Raw genomic sequence first — 18,765 nt, 5'->3', positions numbered from 1 at the left:
TTCACAGATCTCTAACCAGAAACTCAGCCTGAGGCAAGCTGCTTGTGAATCTATCTGCTGAGCATCCTATCACAACCAGCCATCTCTCATTGGGAGTTTGACCTCCTGATGGGATGGGCTGACATTGGGATGCCTGTCTTTCAGACCCAGGAAGGACCACCAAGCCTTTCAGACCTGCAGCACTGATGGGGCCAGAACACAGGTTGAGGGAGATGTGCCCTCCCCCTCTTCCTCTCCCTCACCCAGGCCAAGGCTCAGTATGGGACTGGTCTCACAGTGAATGATGGTTATTTGCTTGCTGGCATTGAATTGATATTCCAGAGCAAATAACTTGGGGTTTATCGGTATACCTACTATAAAAGAATTTATTCACTGCTTGACATGACTATAATTGTGATTACTACAAATTATTTTGTTATCCAACTCAAAATTCATTTAAGTTCCTTAAAATGAGTTTATCTACGCAAGGCATTCGATCTCATGGACTTGGTAAAATAACTGCGCTTTTGGTACAAAAACTATCGATTTGCCATCCACATACACTGAATTACGTATTTTAGCACCTCCGTACCTTTTCTATAAAGATCTGAAAATCTGCATTTGTTTCAACTATTTTATCCTGTTGTAATAATTTAAGGAATGTAATAGGATGATATCTTTTCATTAGCTCTCTCCATCTCTACCTCTAAAACATACATGTATGCACATATATGTAGTCATACATGTATATGTTATGTATGTACTATATATACACATATATGTATAATTCCATATGTTACAATGGTGTAAATTCACACCCTATTTATTCTGCCTATTTATTTGATGTCAACACATTGTCTAAGGCAGGTTGTCTTTCTGCATTAATATTCAAATTAAATTGGCTCTGTACTTTTGCAGATGATTCTTTGCAACTGCGTTCTTTGGCTGAGGAGAAGAACTGCCTAAGCCAAGCAACTGAGACATGACTCTTGACTGCATGCCTGTGTGCTGGGCCTGATTCCCCACACAACGCAAGACTCTTCCTGAGTAATGGTGCTGACTCAACCCCGTGTACCAGGAAGACACAAGGGCGTGGGGACAAGGGCTGGATCAGTGCTCCCATGAATCCTACTGCACTATCAGCGCTCACATCTCTGAAAGCAATTTTTGGTTTGCTATAAACAGTTGGCTTTATAAGGCTGCTTATAAAATGTCTTATTTGTCTCTCTTGTGCCTCCAATTTTTCAGAAGTTATGTATATTAGGAGGCAATAGTAGATCCAGCCCTCTATGTCTGACCCTGAAATTATTTGTGAAAATGGAATACATCTATAGGAATATTTTATGAATATTTTATAAACAGAGAAATATTTTTGCATTTCAAGTTTGAAACAGCATTTATAATCAGAACATACTCTGTAGTTATGTTGACTTGAAAATGAATGTGAATTATAATACAATGATCTGTGGTTGGATGTAGCTCTGGACCAACAATAAGGTCTGGAGGGGGACAAGAATATTCCAATGATGTAAATTCTCTTTATTTTATTTTATTTTTATTGAAACGGTGATGAGCAGCCGGGGTGAAAGTTACATAAGTAAGTCAGTGAGTACATCATTGCTGTAAAGTCTGTCTATTTCTAACTCAAGCAACAATTTCTAAATTACAACAGGAGCAACAACAACAAACAACAACAACAACAACAAAACACAAGGACGCTTGTGATGTTTTCTCCAAAGCATAATTCTGGAGGAGGCGATGCACATACTGCTGATGACTAGAAACAACACTATGAAAGAGTGCTACCATTTTGGAAGTCCCATATTGCGAGCCTCCCATCTGCATCTGTTGCTCACTGTAACTTTGGAGCATTACTATGCCAGGATATCTGTCAACCTTCTTATCTACAAAATGTTTATCTTTTCTTTCTGTTTGCTCTTAGGTTTCAGTACATATTCATAGCACACTCAAGACCGTCTCTGCTGTCTATAAGAGCCATTCCTGTTTTTCACTGGTCATAAGAGAAATTTTCATCAATGTTCAAATTTTAATTATTCATATAAATTCCTTATTGTTCTGAATAAAAATATTAAAGAAGCATTAACTTGTATTAAATGGTTGGTTTATGGTTTCTTATTTCCAACCTGAACTCTGTCTACTTATCAATCCATATCCATTTATCCAACAATATTTGGGTTATTTTTAATCCGAGGCCCAACTTTGGGGGAGATAAGGCCATCTGAATTGTTTTAAAGCCCAGGATAAAAACTCAAATACTCATGATATATTTATTTCAGTGTTTCTCCCTCAAGTGTATTGCTCTCCAGAATCTCATATCTCATACACTGTTGAAACATTACATTGCTGTTTGGAAATAGCTATTAGTTCTCTGGAATTGAACTCAGGGCATGAGTGCTGTCTCCCTGAACTTTATTACTCAATGTTAGCATTCTACCATTCAAACCACAGCTCCACTGTCAGGTTTTTTTTCAGGTTTTTGGTGATTTATTGGCCATAAGAACCTCACAGATTTTCCTGCCCTGGCTGGCTTCAAACTGTGATCCTCAGATCTCAGCCTCCTGGGCAGCTAGGATTACAGGTGTGAGCCCCCAGCCCCCAGCTTAAGTTAACACGATTGGGAGATCCTCAGCAGTTCACTGGGATAGCAAGAATATTGACATATTTTCTAAGTTTTCCTTTTTTCCCTAAAATTGGTGGAACCAACTCATCCAAGAGCCAGAAGAAAACCACCTTGAGCTTTTTGTTGCATGATTTTTTTTAATGGCACGGCGGTCAAATTTTGTTGACTGCTATACTATTTAGTATCATTCACGTTTTTGAAAGAGGCCATTCATTTACATACTTGAATAAAATCTTATCTTTGAAGGCTTAAAAGTTGAATATCATGAAGCGCTTGGTTTCTTAAATAAGAAACACAAGCAAATGCAATTAGACAGTTGATAAGAATAATAGTGTTGATTTGCCAGGGTGCGATATATGCTGAAATCATTTGTAATATTCTGTGGGCCAGCTAAGGAAAACCTGCTATATCTCTCATGTCAGTTTCATCTTATATCAAAGCAATTATCCTATTCTCCTATGTACCTCCACAAATGTCAGATAACTATACAATGTGTTTTACATTCTGGAACCCAGGACAAACAAGATAAAAATGTGATTTGGTGCTTCTTGTTCAATATCCCATAAAAACAAAAGGCCCTTGGAATTCTTAATAGATCAGTATTGGGCTGAAGAATCAAATTCTTACCACATTTGATGGCTCTAATTTCTTCCGTCTGGCAAGGTCAGTAATATTGATTCCATTGTAGTTAATACTCTCCATGCAACCTTTGAAATTCTTTCTACTACTTGAACTTGGTTTGCCAGAGAAAGGTACACCTCCAAATGTTATCTTTGAGAAAAAAAAGAAATCAATATAAATATCCACAGAAGAAAAATTATGACTATATACAAAGTCAGGTGTCTTATCTCAATCAAAATATACAGCCATGTAGTGTTCCAAAAATCTTTGCATATTGCATTATGTTGTTGTTGAAGTACATACACAATCATTCATTCTAGTAATTAGGTTACAGCTTTAACTATAACATAGCAAACATCCCTTGCATCTTTTCAATTTAAAGCATTTGATAAATTTTCCTAAGAATATTTTAAATGATTTTTTCCAGAAAATTTCTTTTACCAAGTAATATGACATTGTTATTCTTTATGGTTATCATTCAGTGACACAATATCAATAAATATGGTTTGTAATCTCAAGAAAACTAGCACTAATATCATACGTGGATAAAACTGCAGCTTATAACAAGGAATATTATTTGTTTATTCTTCATAGACATACTATAGTCCAATGATTGGCAGAGCCAAAAGTTCATTAGACTTATTTTGAGTACAGAAAAAATCTCAAAAATATCATTACTATAATGATTAGGGACTTCTTTGGATGCAAGTATTATAAGTAGAGCAATATAGGCTCAGAGACATTAGAGGTTTTTCAAGTCATAAGGATTGGCCATTATGCATTTCATATGTCCCTTTAGGTATTATTTCTTAGAAGAGCTGTGCGTTTTCCATGCCTCTTTTATCAATGTGCACCATTGCAGTATTCAATATGCAGAGTACACAATAACACTTAGTAGTTATCTACAGTGCCAGGAGCATTTACTACTACACTGTATTCATATATTAACTTGCAATCACATCTGCAATCCAAATACATATAATCCAGATTCTGTTTTTCCTTCATTTATTTGGTTTGTTTATCTTTTGTCAGCCATGGGGCTTGAACTCAGTGCCTGGATGGTGTTTTTGAGCTCTTGCTCAAGGCTTGCTCAAGTGTTCTACCCCTTTGAGTGACAATGCCACTTTTTTGGTGGTTTATTGGAGATAAGAGGCTCATGGGCTTTCTTGCCTGGGTTGGCAAGAGATCCTCAGATCTCAGCTAGGATTACAGGCGTGAGCCAATGGAGCCCTGCTCCTTTGTTTGTTTGTTTTTTTATGTCATCAGTATAAGTTGTTTTATTTTTAAGTAAAAAAAAAGCCATAGTTAAGATATTTGTAAAAGCCAGTTTATTGTAAAGGTAAAAAAATGCTTTTTGTTCTAGGAGTATTCATATATAAATTATTTTCCATTATTTGGAGCCCTGTCATTTTAAAATGCTTCATTGGTTTTAAGGAAAAAGACTAATTAATGTTAGTTTATGATGCAGTATGTTTTAAAGGCTTCCCTTAAAATTAATTAATGTTAATCATGCTTAGTTGAGTATATGTCATGTTACATGGAGTTCATACATGAGAAAGAAAGAAGAAAACTGAGAAAATAAAAACATATAAGAAAAGATTGAGCTGGGCCTGGTGGCTCACACCTGTAATCCTAGCTACTCAGGAGGCTGTGACCATAAGATTGAGTTTGAGGCCAGCCTGGGTAGAGAATTACATGAGACTCTCTCAAAAATAACCCCCAAAACAATAGGACAGGAGGTGTCTCTCAAGTGGTAGACCTGAGCTGGCTTCTTTGGGTAGTACCCATGCTCAGATGCTAAGGACTTCTTACACCAATGGTAAGACATAGTGGTGGTAACATGGAGTGATGCATTTCCTATTTGCAATTTCTTTTATCATTTTTTTCCCCAGAACTGGTCGTGATAAAAAAAAATCTATGCAGGTCCCTTGCTGCAGCATGAGAGACTCAAGTGAGCTGATTGCAGCCATCAGATGAGTTCTCATCCAAGTTCTTTTTGTAAATTATCATGGAATACTAAGTTGTCCTGTCCTATTTCTAGATATAAATTTTCAGCAGTAAGATAAGGTGGTTGAACTAGAAAAATCTCTTGGGGTATTCTACTTGTTCTGATCATATTTTTTAAAGTATGTGTTAGGTTAAAACTAAGTTCATCCATTTTGTATAAAGTCTTATAAATAACATCGTGTTCACCATTTTATTAGCTGGAAAGTCTGATGGAGACATCTAGATGCCTCTAAGACTGCACCCTCTCACCCTTCTTCAGAGAAACACAATGTGTTCCAGCCCAGTACAGGCCACTCACATTTATCAACCTCTTGGGAGCTACTTTTGTCTCACAGTGTTTAATTGGAAGGGCTGTATGTGATCTCAAGAGCTGTCATAAAGCAGGGAGGGGACACGCTTTTTCCGTCTGTCTTCCTTTCAGAGGGCTGGAAAGCAGTTGGCATGTGAGCCGCCTTCTTAGAGTGTGATGCCCAGCAGCATGAGATAGCATGCCAGAGCAGAACAAAGGGACTGCCAAAAGCCGCCACTGGGATCTAGCACGGCCTGGGCTGGGAGTTTGAACCGAGAGGAAACGTGCATTTGATACATGGAGCATATACATGTATGTGTTTACATAGGAGTTAGGACATATGCATTGCTTTCTATTATTTCCCCTTGGATCCTCATACAACCAAAGGAGAAATACACTGGTGTATTTCTTATTGGACTGGAGGAATATGATTTACCCACTTTCAATCTGCCGGTAAGGGTCAGAAATGGATCCAAACTCAGCCTTCCAATTCTATTTGCACTTATGTGATTGGAATTCTTTGTAGTCTGTAGCCAGTGTTTGGTTTTATGATGGACAGAGAGTTATTCCCTCCTTCCCAAGCAAAGGAGTATTACAAAAGATAATGGTATAAAATAGCATTGCACCAAAGGACAGATAGACTGATACCAGAACATTCCTACAGGGAAGAATTCCATGTCGGGTGATATCAAAGGTATGAAGATGTGCATCATGCCTCTTTTCCTGATATCCATCTTCTATAATCTTCTGTGACTGAGGCAGAGCCAGATCATGCTCACCTCAGGTCAGGACTGATTTGATACCAAGTCGTTATTAAAAAATCAAATTATGTAAAGCTTAAATGACATCACACAGAAACGTTAACATGACACATGAGTTCATGTCCACACTTAACTGCCCTGTGTGCTCTGAAGGTTGTGTACATCTAATGTGTACATCTATTGTGTCCCGATAATGGAAACATCGGCCACGTGGTGCTGACTCCTTTCCCAGCTCCTTCCAAGTTCATAGCATGAAATTAATCATGCTGTATTTAAATCATGAAAACCAGTGCATTCTCCCACTTCCACCCCAGAGATAACTGGCTGGGAGAAAGGCCCAGCACACCTCTGCCGTCAGCTTCCACGCCCTGAAGCAGCCTGACTTCAGGGAACCAACACAGCATGGTGAAAATAAGAAGACTGGGTTCGTTATCCCTGAGGCGAGACTTAAGACTTCAATAGGAATGCCATATGATTTATATGGTTTGGGTTATTTTAGATTTGAGCTGATTTTCATGAGGCCTATGAGATATATATCTAGTTGCTCCAAGCATACAAATATGAAATGTGAATGAAACTGAGAGACTGGCTAACAGAATCTCTGGATTTCATGCAACAATAAGCCCTTTATATATGTATGTATGTATATATAATGTAGAGATATAAACATACACTGACTTGACTCTTATAACCCATACCAATGATTGCTCTCTCTGGAAGGAATAAGACCAGGCTGTTGCTTTGCAAAGAGAAATATGTAAGTCTATCTCAATTCTTTCAAAGTAAACAAATTCCTCCTAAGTCTCTCTCTCTCACACAAACATATCCTGGGCATTTTAGTCTACAGCTGAGGTTCCCAAAGTGTTTTGTATAGACGGGTTTTAAAGTGCCCACGAAACCATCAGCCATGTATGGACAGTGCTATGTGTGTATGAATATTCATAGGATGCATCAAGAACGCAGTAGGGTCTATGACCCCAGCTTTTTAATTCTGTCTTCCTTTTTATTTTAATTTGAATTGTGTTTGCCCATTGCTAATGTTTCAGAGTTGCTCACCTCTTCTACCACACGTGAGAGTTCCTTAATGGAGGATGAATAATTCATCTTCAAGTTCTCTGTGCATTGGGAGATAATTCACAGGAGCCAAGAGTTACACTAATTTAGAGGAGCTCAAGATTGCTGTGATTTCTGACCTCTTTCCCTTTCAATAATTGTTTTGTGCCGAAAATATATGGGGGTTTAATTATTTGCCAATAACATTTAATTTGCTTGATGTTAATTAAGTTACAATCAGGGTTTATGTAAACCTCGTCCATACTAACTCCGTATTTTGTAGTGTACATGAAATATTCAGACCCTACAAAATTTACAGGCTCTTTGAACATACGAAGAAAAATTTTAAATTGCAGTGAAAATTCTGACTTCATCTCATGTTTTGCCTTGTGATGAACATAGTCCACATTTAAAAACATGACACAAAACTATAAGGATATATATAATATATAAGGATATGTATCTATAATGTCAGCCTGGGTAACAAGGAACACAAGCTGGCACAGAACACTTGTAGAGGGGCCACAGTAAAGTTAAACATGGTAAAGCATTATGTGCATGCACAGTGAAAAACACTACCCTGAGGGGTGTACTTGTCTGATGTTGGATAACACTTTCCTATAACTTGTGATCTTTGTGAAGTAGAACATCTTGTTGTCTGATAAAAAACAGAGCCTACTATAATAGCATGAAACACAGCAATAGAGAGAAGGGTTCTATTAAATTGGATTCCAAAATCTGAGTACAAGCATACTCATCCCATTAGCAAGCATTTACTGCTATTTGAGTAGGAGATGAGAATATATTTGTGCATTTTCAAATGGCTACCAGTTATTAGGGCCTGACGATGAGGTTATTTGGACTCACTAACCTAGAACTGCTCTAGAAAAATTAGCAAGACTCCCAGCTCCATGGGCTAAGAAAGTTTGAAAAACTTCAGCTAAATAATATTTTATCCTTTATAATCTAGAGCGATTTCTAACATTGTATAGTGTTACCTTTTTTATGTAATATTCTAATAAGAACTTTTATCTGTACATGACTGACTGATGGTTTTGACGGATGTATAATGTTTGAATTGTTACCCAAATAATTTATTGGAAAAGAACCTAAAAGGCCTATTAGCATGTTTACATGTAGATATTCATATATCTTACATATATATGTACATATATTTGAAACATGATGAACATCAATTTTTATCTTTTAATCTTTTCTTGTTTGGAAGATAAAGTACGTCTTCATACACAATCTCTAAAATATGGTATGTTTCACCCCATTTATTTCATGACAATTATTTCTCAGGAAAGAGAATAGAGCCAAAGGCTTATCTACAGCCATTGGGTTAGAAAAGGACAAGATAAACCAGAAATGACGATTTCTTGTTCAATCTTTTGTGGTAAACATCATTCTGTCTCTAGCGCCCTGCACACACCGAGGAGGAACCAAATGGATGGTTGATTACCAGTTATTATGGTTTGAATGTTGATTGCCCCCAGAGGTCACTACAGAAAGACCTGGACTGCAAAATGGCCATCCTGAAGGATGCTAGGGGTGTTTAAATAGGTACGATTTGCAACAGAATAGCCTCAGGTGGAGGCCTGGCTCTGCCTCCAACACCCCCACTCATGTACCTCATAGTCCAAGTCCAGGTAGTCAAACTCTCCATTGGTGCGGAAGTGCTGCAGGCTCCTGTCCAGGGTGAGGTTAATGCTGCGTCCTTGGCGCTCAACCACCACACAGTGCCAGTGGTTGTCGTCCAGCAGACTTCCGGCCATGACCGATGTGTGCCCATAGATGGGGCCCAGCTGGTTGCTTCCTGAGGCATGGGAGCAAAGGAGAAACAGCCCAGTGACTACACAGTCCACTCGCCTCCTGGGAGCTTTTTCCTTCCACAATGCCCAGTGGTGGGTTTCCTGGCACAGCTCTACCCACTGACGTGAGTCTAGGAGAATCCGTCGATACCTGTATTCAAAAGCGTTTTATGTTCCAGCTACATACAAGTTATTCGAAATGGAAAATTTGAATGTCTCTTCCCCTAGCTGGACTCGGTGGTCCCTGGTGTCAGGCCAACACGGAGGCATCTGAATTTATTTATTCAGGACATATTCATTATTAATTAGTTTTTAGTATTATGATTAAGCCATATGGAAGCCAAAGAATTGAGTGTGCCAGGCTCTGCCTAGGCTAAAGAGCAAGAGTCCATCTCCAAGAACACAAGAAACAAAATAAAGTGTGCTCCCTTGAAAAAAGCAAGCACTTTTCAGTGTTTCGGACAGTACCGTGAACTCACTGTTGGTGAGGCCCATGTGCATTCAGCATCACAGAGCAGTTGTGAAGGCAGAGGCTGTGAATTCAGCATCACAGAGCCATTGTGAAGGTGGAGGCTCTGCGTTCCGACCTTGAGGTCCGACTTGGGGGAAGTGGATGGTGCCACTTTCCTCACATACACAGAAAGGTGTATGAGCAAAATTCTTTTCACTTAGATACAGAAATCTAATGCTGATGTGTGATGGTGATTGTGTGTGTGTGTGTGTGTGTGTGTGTGTGTGAAATGAGGCAGGAATGGAGAAAAAAGGGGGAATAAATCTATAGCACATTACTGTTTTAGAGCTCAATTTACATGCTGAACAGCAGAGACCCACATGATGTTGCAGGAATCGTGTAAAACATGACACTTGAGGGAAACGCTTGTCTTGCCTGTCATGCAACCCAGGGAGTCAATACAATGCTGGAAGCAAAGCGCTTTCCAGTGAAAAGGTAATGGACTGTTCTTTGTGAGGTCATAGGACAAGTTACTTATTTTAGCAAGTGAATGTCACACCTCTATCAACCAGAATTGGTTTTCAAAGGTTACTCTGCATGTTTCGTTTGTAGGGGAAAAATGGAGAAAGGTCTATAGAAATAAATGTCTTTGGACATAATCCAGCAATTGTTTATGTATAGTCACACATACATGTAGACTCGTCGTTTAGACACATACTTTGGTGCCTGTTTGTTCCCCATAATCCTTCTGTCTTGCTCAAGGATAGTGCTCTACCCACTTTGAGTCACAGCTCCATTTCTCTCTCTCTTTTTTATTTTTATTTTTTGCTGGTTAATTGGAGGCATGAGTCTGACTTTCCTTCGGATGGCGATCCCCAGATCTCAGCCTCCCGAGTAGCTAGGATTACAGACATGAGCCACCGGTACCTGGCTCACTGAATTTCAAACTATCTTGCCAGGTCACCCAAATGAACATGTTCATCATGACAGGGATATACAAATAATCAGCAAAGACGAAACAATAAGATTAGCAGTAAAATAAAATGCAAACATATTCCTATCTCTCAAAATTGCTTGAACTATGATTTTTGATGTTCTTTTTTAACTTATTTTTTGCTGGTCCTTGGCATGCATTAAGGGATTCCTTGATTTTCTTGCTCATAGTTGGAGCTTTACCAACTAAACCATGCTTCCATTCTGCCATTTATCTAGTTAGTTGGAGATGGAATCTCACAGACTTTGCTGCTTAGGCTGGCTTTGAACCAAAATATTCTAGGTCTTAACTTTCTGAGTATCAAGTATTACAGGGGTAAGTCACTGGTGTCCAGTTAGATTGGCTTATTTTTTTCACAATTTTTTCATATACATATAATAATTGTATATATGTGTTTTGCACATATAAGAATATTATATATAGTGTACTTCCAATGCAATTATTGGTATCATTTTATTTTATTTACGTTTTATGTCCTATAGTTTTAATTTAATATTATATAGTATTTCCCCATATAATTAAAACTTAGGGAGCAACATCCAAGATGGAGGACCAGAGACAGGGCAATACCAGCACTATCTGCTCAATCACGGTAGCCAAGAGATGGAATCAGCCCATATGTCCCTCAATGGACAAATGGATCAAGAAAATAAATTAGATAGATAGATAGATAGATAGATAGATAGATAGATAGATAGATAGATATCTACACACACATATGCTACTCATGCATCAGAAAGAATGATATTGTACAATTCATAAAAAATGGAAAGACTTGGAAAAAAATTATACTCAGTGAAATAAGCCAGACTCAGAGAAACACAGGTTTCATGGTTTCTTTTGTTTGTGGTAACTAGAATGTCCTATAAATCTACAAGTAAACACACTGTGTGGTAAGCAAAGGGTTACAAATGATAATTAACTGAAGAATAATGTACTCAATGGAGAGCTCAAATAGTATAATTCCTTTCAAAGACGAAGTCAAAGCCAATATAAGAAGTACCAGGAAATAGGTACTTTAAAAGGGTGTGGCCAAGGGGAGAGGGGTAGAAATGGAAGGGGGATTGGTAGAGAATGTAAAGCAAGAACACAGCACATGTACCACAGAAATGTGAAAAATAAGGGAAGAGGTGGGTAGAAGGGGATGAAGGGATGGCACCGATCAAGATGTACTGTGTACATAAACTGCTTTGTTAAATGGCAAAAAAGTTCAATACAGGGCTGGGAAGGTGGCTCAGTGGTAGAGAGCTTGCCTCGCATGCATGAGGCCCTGGGTTCGATTATTCAGAACCACATAAGCAGAAAAAGTAGGAGGCAGTGCTGTGGCTCAAGTGGTAAAGCGCCAGCCTTGAACTGAAGAGCTGAGAGACAGCACTCAGGCCCAGAGTTCAGGACCCATGGCCGGCAAAAGAAAAAAAAAAGTTCAATACACATCCTAATAATTTGTTGAATGGCAACTCCCTTTTACAAGTACTTAAAGACAATAAAAGTATTCAAAAACATGTTAACTGCTTTCAACAAAGGTCTATATATTCAACTTTTTTTCCAACTGCAAAAGGAATAATACTATTTTACAAGAAGAATTATTAAAAAAATCTTCTTTATGCTTATAGAATAAAACAACTATTTGTAAACTTGTTGTCTTTTTTTACATTTAACTTTCCCAATTTTTGACACTGTAAGCAATACTGTGGAACTGCATCATTGGACTTCCATTCTCTGGGAGTAATTTCTCATTTCCCTTTATTATATTTGGATCGGATTATACAACCTATTTTAAAGTGTCTTAAGATGTATTGTCAAATGCTTTTCAGAAAATATCTTCTTTGTGGTAGAACAGCTAAAGGAGATTCTTCTTTCATATACACAACATCGCTGATACGATTTTAAGCATGTTTACCTACTTGACAGAAGTTAATATTTTTGCATTTTCTTATTCATTTCTTTTATAGCTAGTCTAGCTAAGTATTCAGTGCGTGTTGAATGCCTTTTTTTCCCTCTTGTGAGTTATCATTTCTATTCTGTACTTACATTTTCTCTTAGCATCTTGGTATTGCTATGGAGTTGGCAGGATCTATTATTCATGAATAACATTAAAATTCCATATTTGACATTTGGATTTTCCCAGCTTTCATGTGCATTTTGGTGTTTTGATATTTTTAACACTAAAAAATTCAATATTTTGTGTAATTATGTGATATAGATTTTTGTATGCTTTTCATTTCTTTCCTTTTAAATTTTTTTTCCTGATGGAAGCTTATTTATTTATCCAGCTTAGATGTTGAGGATGGAAAGTTGTATAGCTAAGCATATATATGTAGGATGATGCTTCTGTGCATAAATAAAACTTAACTGAAGTTGCCTTATAGTTTAATACTAGACTTTCAAAGTAATAAAAGTAATATATAGAGTCTAAGCTTCACCCAGTAATGTTTGGGCATCCATATTGAAAATTCATAAGGTAGTTTTGTAGACAAGATCACTTTGTAGCTTCCTATTAGCAGGCATATATGGACATGCATTTTAGTTTTGTATTTTTAAGTACAAATGGAGAATTCTCATTTCATCACAGCAGAAAATATTTGGGACAAAACATCCTTTCACAGAGCCTAGAATTTTTATCCAAGGAAGAGAATGAGATTGTCATCATTTTTCATGATCTCTGGTTGATTTATTATTATTATTATTATTAATACTGGTATTGGAGCTTTAATTTAGGACCTCACACTCTATCTCAGACTGGTTTCTCTTAGATGGTGCCCTATCAGTTGAGCCACATCTCAAGCCCAGCAATTTGCAGGTTCATTGGAGATAAGAATCTCCAGGACATTTTTTCCTGACTGGCTTTCAACCATGATCCTCCAACTCTCAGCCTTCTGACTATCTAATTAAGTCATCATTGGCCCTGAGCTCATGCTTTGTAGTTTCCAATACTAGTTTTAGTGATATAGATAGATAGATAGATAGATTTCCTTGCTCTTTGAGTGAATCTTATCTATTTTATGTGCACCCAAACATGCATTGGTGTTAACCTCTTAAGAACAATTAAAAACAGATAAACAATAACTCCCATGAGTCACTTATTTTTCTGTTTCCAGTGGACATTTCATCATGTCTTAGTTTGAATGGAGTGTTGTCTCGTTCAAGAGGATTTTCCCCACTGGACATATGCTGGGGCCATTGCCTTGTAAGAGGGCATTAAACCTATTATATTTACCAATGTATAAGCCTTGTTATTTCATTGTTCTTAATAATGATAGGCCACACATTGCTTCACTCCTGCATTAGATCCTAAACTTCCTAAGTTTAAAGACATCATCTGTTCTCTGTGTATGCCACTGTGTAGTATAAGACTTTGTATTGTATCATACTGCAAGTGCACAAATAGTGTATTCTGAGCTATTTGGTCCTAATGATGGAAAATTGACAAAGTCAAATAGATTTGTCAATATCTCCGGACAGCTATGGATTAAGAAAGAATTTCAATATCATGTGAACTTTCCTAATTCGCATTTTAAGGAATGAAGCAGTGCTTTCCAAATACAAACAATGAGAGTCACAACACACCTAGGTTTAGACTGAGGACCAGCTTGGCTTTCTTCAGTTCCAGAGTGATGTAGTCTCCTTGCTGGCCTTCCCCATGCAGGATCACCCCTTCGCCCTCGGAAGTTTTAAATTTCAAGGAGATGACATCTTTCAGCGTTTTCATTTTCTTGTTTCTGAACCGATAGGGCAACACCACGTGGCCGTCGAAGTTGATGACATCAGCCCCTAGAGAGGAAGGAAATGGCGAATTAGTCACTCATCATAGGCTTTCATTCGCTGCCCATGTGTGCCAGCACTGAAAAAAGGAGAATTAAAAGAAGTGTGTGGAGAACACAGTGCTCTCTTCCCATTCTGCTCATTCTTTCTATTCATGATGCAACGCAAAGTGGCCTTCATGAGGAAGAATGGGAAACAATGATTATACTTCATTTTTACAGATAAGATATTCTTTATGCTACATATTTATAACATAAGATGATAAATTTACACATTATGAATTTTATATAAGTGTCAGATCCTATAAAGAACATATATAATTGTATTATAAAGAATATATGATTATCATATATATTATAGAGATATTAATCAAAACACTCAATTAACTAACATGTTTTATGTATTTTGAAATTTAATGGGGCTATCTATCTATCATCTATCTAGCTATCTATCTAGTTGGATGAGTAATTCTTCACCTGCCATTAATATCCACTGGATGGGACCAGTCAATGGCTTACATATTCTTTAAAATCTCTTTGTCTCATATTAGATAAAGATGATTATTAGACAGTGTGACATTATATAAGGTCAGAAAGAAAAATTTAACTTTGAACTTTCATTTGTTCTCTAATCACCTCCATTACTGTCCCTCCAAAGATTCTTAATCAACGGACTTCTGTTCTCTAAGACTATAAAGACACTGAGGGCATTTTCACTGGGGCAGGCGGGCTGCCAGCAACCACTATATTTTGGCTATTGCTAACACTGCAAACCAATAGAGCTTAGCTTAGTCATCTGTACTGCTATAGTTGAAGTCCAGTGGCATTATCTTTGTTAGCTTTGATGAGAGATGAGAGGGGGAAAAAATGGAACCAGATTTTTAGATCTTAGGTTGAACTGAGAATCCTCAGCAGTTGTTAGAATTTTTTTGGCTGAAAAAGGAGTAAAAGAAAACAACAAAGGAGTCAACTCTGACTCAATTTCATGCCAGTGGCAATTGGATAACAGAAATGCTGTTGATGTGTATACTTCTGATATCTATTCATTGGCATGACATACTTCTCACTGAGTTCTCAGGAAGTAAGTTTCTAGACTTCAGGTAAAGTAATCACCACTCTCTCTCTTTTTTTCTATGAACTCTGGGCCTGGGTGCTATCTTTCAACTCTTCAGCTCAAGGCTAGCGCTCTACCACTTGAGCCTCAGTGCCACTTCTGGCTTTTTCTGCTTATGTGGTGCTGAGGAATCGAACCCAGGGCCTCCTGCATGCAAGACACGCACTCTACCACTGAGTCACCTTCCCAGCCCTGTAATCATCACTCTTATAGCTTCTCCTAAATATAAATTTATGTTCAATTCAGACCCAGAACAGAGACTTATGCCAATAATGATTGTACTACCTCATTTTTAGGACAATAAGGAAGTATGACAAGGAGGGATGAGGATGGCTTATTGCTCTGTCCTCAGATATTAATAAAAATATAAGTGAAAGATATTCATGCAGCCAAGTCTAATTTTATCTAATGGTAAGTGAGTAGTAGACAAGCTGAAAATTGATCAAATGCTCAGCAAGCCAGAACTTTTACATTGCAGAACCAGTTCCTCCTTTTATGAACGGATTAATTGTTTCCACAATATCAACATGGTCCCTTGGGTATGTTTTATTAGAGTTGGCTTGAAAATGATGAAATTCCTCAATATCTGTTCTACTATTTATACTTAAAACCAGATGTTTTTGAAAGAATGCAGGATACAGTATCGTAAGGCAACTAGCATCCATCAGAGTTTAGTTCTATTTCCTATAAAATGCATTGAAATTTCATTTGACATCTAATAATATGTTGTGGTTATTTTAGGATAACCCATTTTTTTCTGTTATCCTGATTACTTATCACTCCCTAGAATTAAGTTTGGTATGAAGTGATTAAATATGCGTGGCTGCACTGTTTAAGCAATCTGCACAATAATAATGGCTAGTCAAAAACTGAATGCAAAATCATAGTGTTTCTACATTTTGGTTTCTAACAATAACTCAAAGCTGGAAATGTGCCCAATTCACCAAATCATCATGGTACAAGAGGCTCAATCTGGTTTTTTATTCTTTTTTTTCTTTGTTAATTTATTGTTGGTGTTTACTTCCCGAGTGTCTATAGGAGGTCTTAGAAAAGTGTTTACCATGGAAAAGATTTAATATTAAAAAAATCCCTTGCCTGTCTTTTTACCAAACAATTATTATGTGTGTTACTGAAAGTTTAAATTATATAGAAATATTAAAAATATAGACTTATCTCAATCATAAGAGATCAGTATTACTCATGAGCACAAAATTGGAGCATGTCTTAGATTTTATCCATTTACTTATCAATCCATCTGTTTAAATACACATGAATATATGTGTATATGAAAGATGGATTGCATGTTATATACGTATACATACATATGTAACATATCTAACATACTGGCTGAATTTTTCATTTGTAAGCAGTATTATTTTGAGATATCATTTCTTTTTTTTCTAGGTATTTTCTTTTTTTAATTGTGAATATACTGTACATACAGAGGGGTTACAATGTCATTTCTTTTCACCTCAATTTTATGTTTTTACTGTGAAAAGATGTTGAATTTTATTGAATATTTTTTCTAAAGCTACTGAAATGCATGTTTTGCACCCATTTTTGTTGATGTGCTATTTTACATCTATCATTTATATATGTTGAAATAGACTTACATCTTTGGGGTGAATCCTATATGATCACAATGTGAGATTATTTGTTACTATGTAGTTGTACAGAAAGCTTACAATTCCATCAATTAGGCTATAAGTACAGTTCTTCTTGATCAATGTCACCTTTTCCTTTGTTCTCCACCATTTTCCCTCATCTCTTTGCTCTCCTCTAGTTTCCTCTCCTCTCTAGGTCCTGAACTTTATCTTTCCTAGTCCTTTACTTAGAGCTTGCTCCATTCAGGGGTGTGTGTGTGTGTGTGTGTGTGTGTGAGAGAGAGAGAGAGAGAGAGAGAGAGAGAACTGGAACTTGAACCCCAAACCTAAATGCTTTTTAACTCAAGGCTGATGCCCTGACACTTGTGCCACTTCTGGCTTTTTGATCTTGAGTTGGAAATAGGGGTTTCTTACTGACTTTGAGCTGCAATCTTAGCCTCTTGTGTAGCCAGGATTACAGGTGTGAGCCACTGGCACACATTCTATTAATAAGTCCATCAAATGAATTTTTTGAGTTACTGAGATTTTCACTTCTAAAATAGCCATGTTTTCCCCCCCAAGGTTTCTATATTTTCATTTACTTTTTCCTCCCTACTCTGTATTGTCTTCCTTGTTTCATTGAGAAGTTTATTGGAATTCACTTTGAGTTCATTTAGCTGTTTCTTTGTATCCTCTTTTAATTCATTCAGGTACATTACATAAATTTCACTGACAATTCTTATCGTTGCTCCTTTGATCTCATTGTCTGAAATTTCATCTACTTCATTATCATTCAAGTCCTTCATTGTGTCGTTATTAACTTTCAGGGAGACATGCTTCCTTGCTTTTTCATACTTCTCATGCTTCTATATTGGGATTTATATATCTGAGGCCAAATCGCTGGCAGGAAATTTTAATCACCTGCAGCCTCTCTGCTGAAATAGTCTCAATGTTCTGACAGCATCATGGCTGGGTTGAGGTACAATTTATCCCCATTGGACTGGGAGTTATGACTCAGAAACCAAGCCTTGGTCGAGTGCTCGTGGCACCAGACCTGATCCTCAGAAGTGAACAAAGTAAGCCAAACTAGCTGATGTGTAGAGTTAGCTGTCCACTTCAGGGTCCTTCACAGCAGGTGTTTCCCTTCTTTGCATCCTGACCATCGCTCCTCTCCAATGCCGAGGGATTTATAAACTGTGGTCTGGACCAGGTCCCACTGATCGTGGGCATCCTTTGCTTTCTTCCTCGGGGTCAACAAGTGTCAAAGTCCCAGGGAAACACCCAAATACATCAGAGAACTGGGGGGAGCACACAGAGTAGAGCTCTGCATTGGCTGTGGGAGAAGGGGAGAGTCGGTGTCTCTTCTTGCTGGTCCAAGGAGTCACTCCTCTGTCAGGAAGAGGAGGCACAGAAGTCCCAGGATTCCTTTTCAGAGGGAGTGTGGCAGTGTGGGAGGAGTGGAGACGCCTGCTGTGGTTTGTAAGGCCGCTGGGCTCATCCAGGAGACTTTGTAGCTTCCATGCAAAGACACAGTAGAGCAGCTGTCCTGCTGAAGAGTTCAAGGGGCCCTCAGCTTGCGGAAGGGGACCGTGGCACTGCTGGGTGCTGGCCCAGGTGCAGATGGACCTCAGGCCACTGACCATAGCAGTAGCTGGTTCTGAAGTAGCAATGTGCTGAGGGTCTTTGGGGATTTTTTT

At 37.8% G+C, this 18,765-nt stretch overlaps 1 protein-coding gene across 1 annotated transcript in view; it reads right to left on the bottom strand.

Moving 5' to 3' along the window:
* The window catches only part of Cntnap2 (contactin associated protein-like 2), a 1,232,273-nt gene that overhangs the window by 951,864 nt on the left and 261,644 nt on the right, over positions 1-18,765 (bottom strand). The window contains exons 6-8 of the mRNA XM_013021595.1: positions 14,178-14,381; positions 8,986-9,170; positions 3,248-3,391 (exon numbers count right to left, since the gene is read on the bottom strand). Of these exons, the coding sequence (XP_012877049.1) occupies positions 3,248-3,391; positions 8,986-9,170; positions 14,178-14,381 (533 nt within the window). The remainder of the gene's footprint in view (positions 1-3,247; positions 3,392-8,985; positions 9,171-14,177; positions 14,382-18,765) is intronic.

Source organism: Dipodomys ordii, unplaced genomic scaffold, assembly GCF_000151885.1.
Source record: "Dipodomys ordii isolate 6190 unplaced genomic scaffold, Dord_2.0 Scaffold56, whole genome shotgun sequence".
NCBI classification, from domain to species: domain Eukaryota; kingdom Metazoa; phylum Chordata; class Mammalia; order Rodentia; family Heteromyidae; genus Dipodomys; species Dipodomys ordii.
This window is presented reverse-complemented; position numbering and strand designations above follow the sequence as displayed.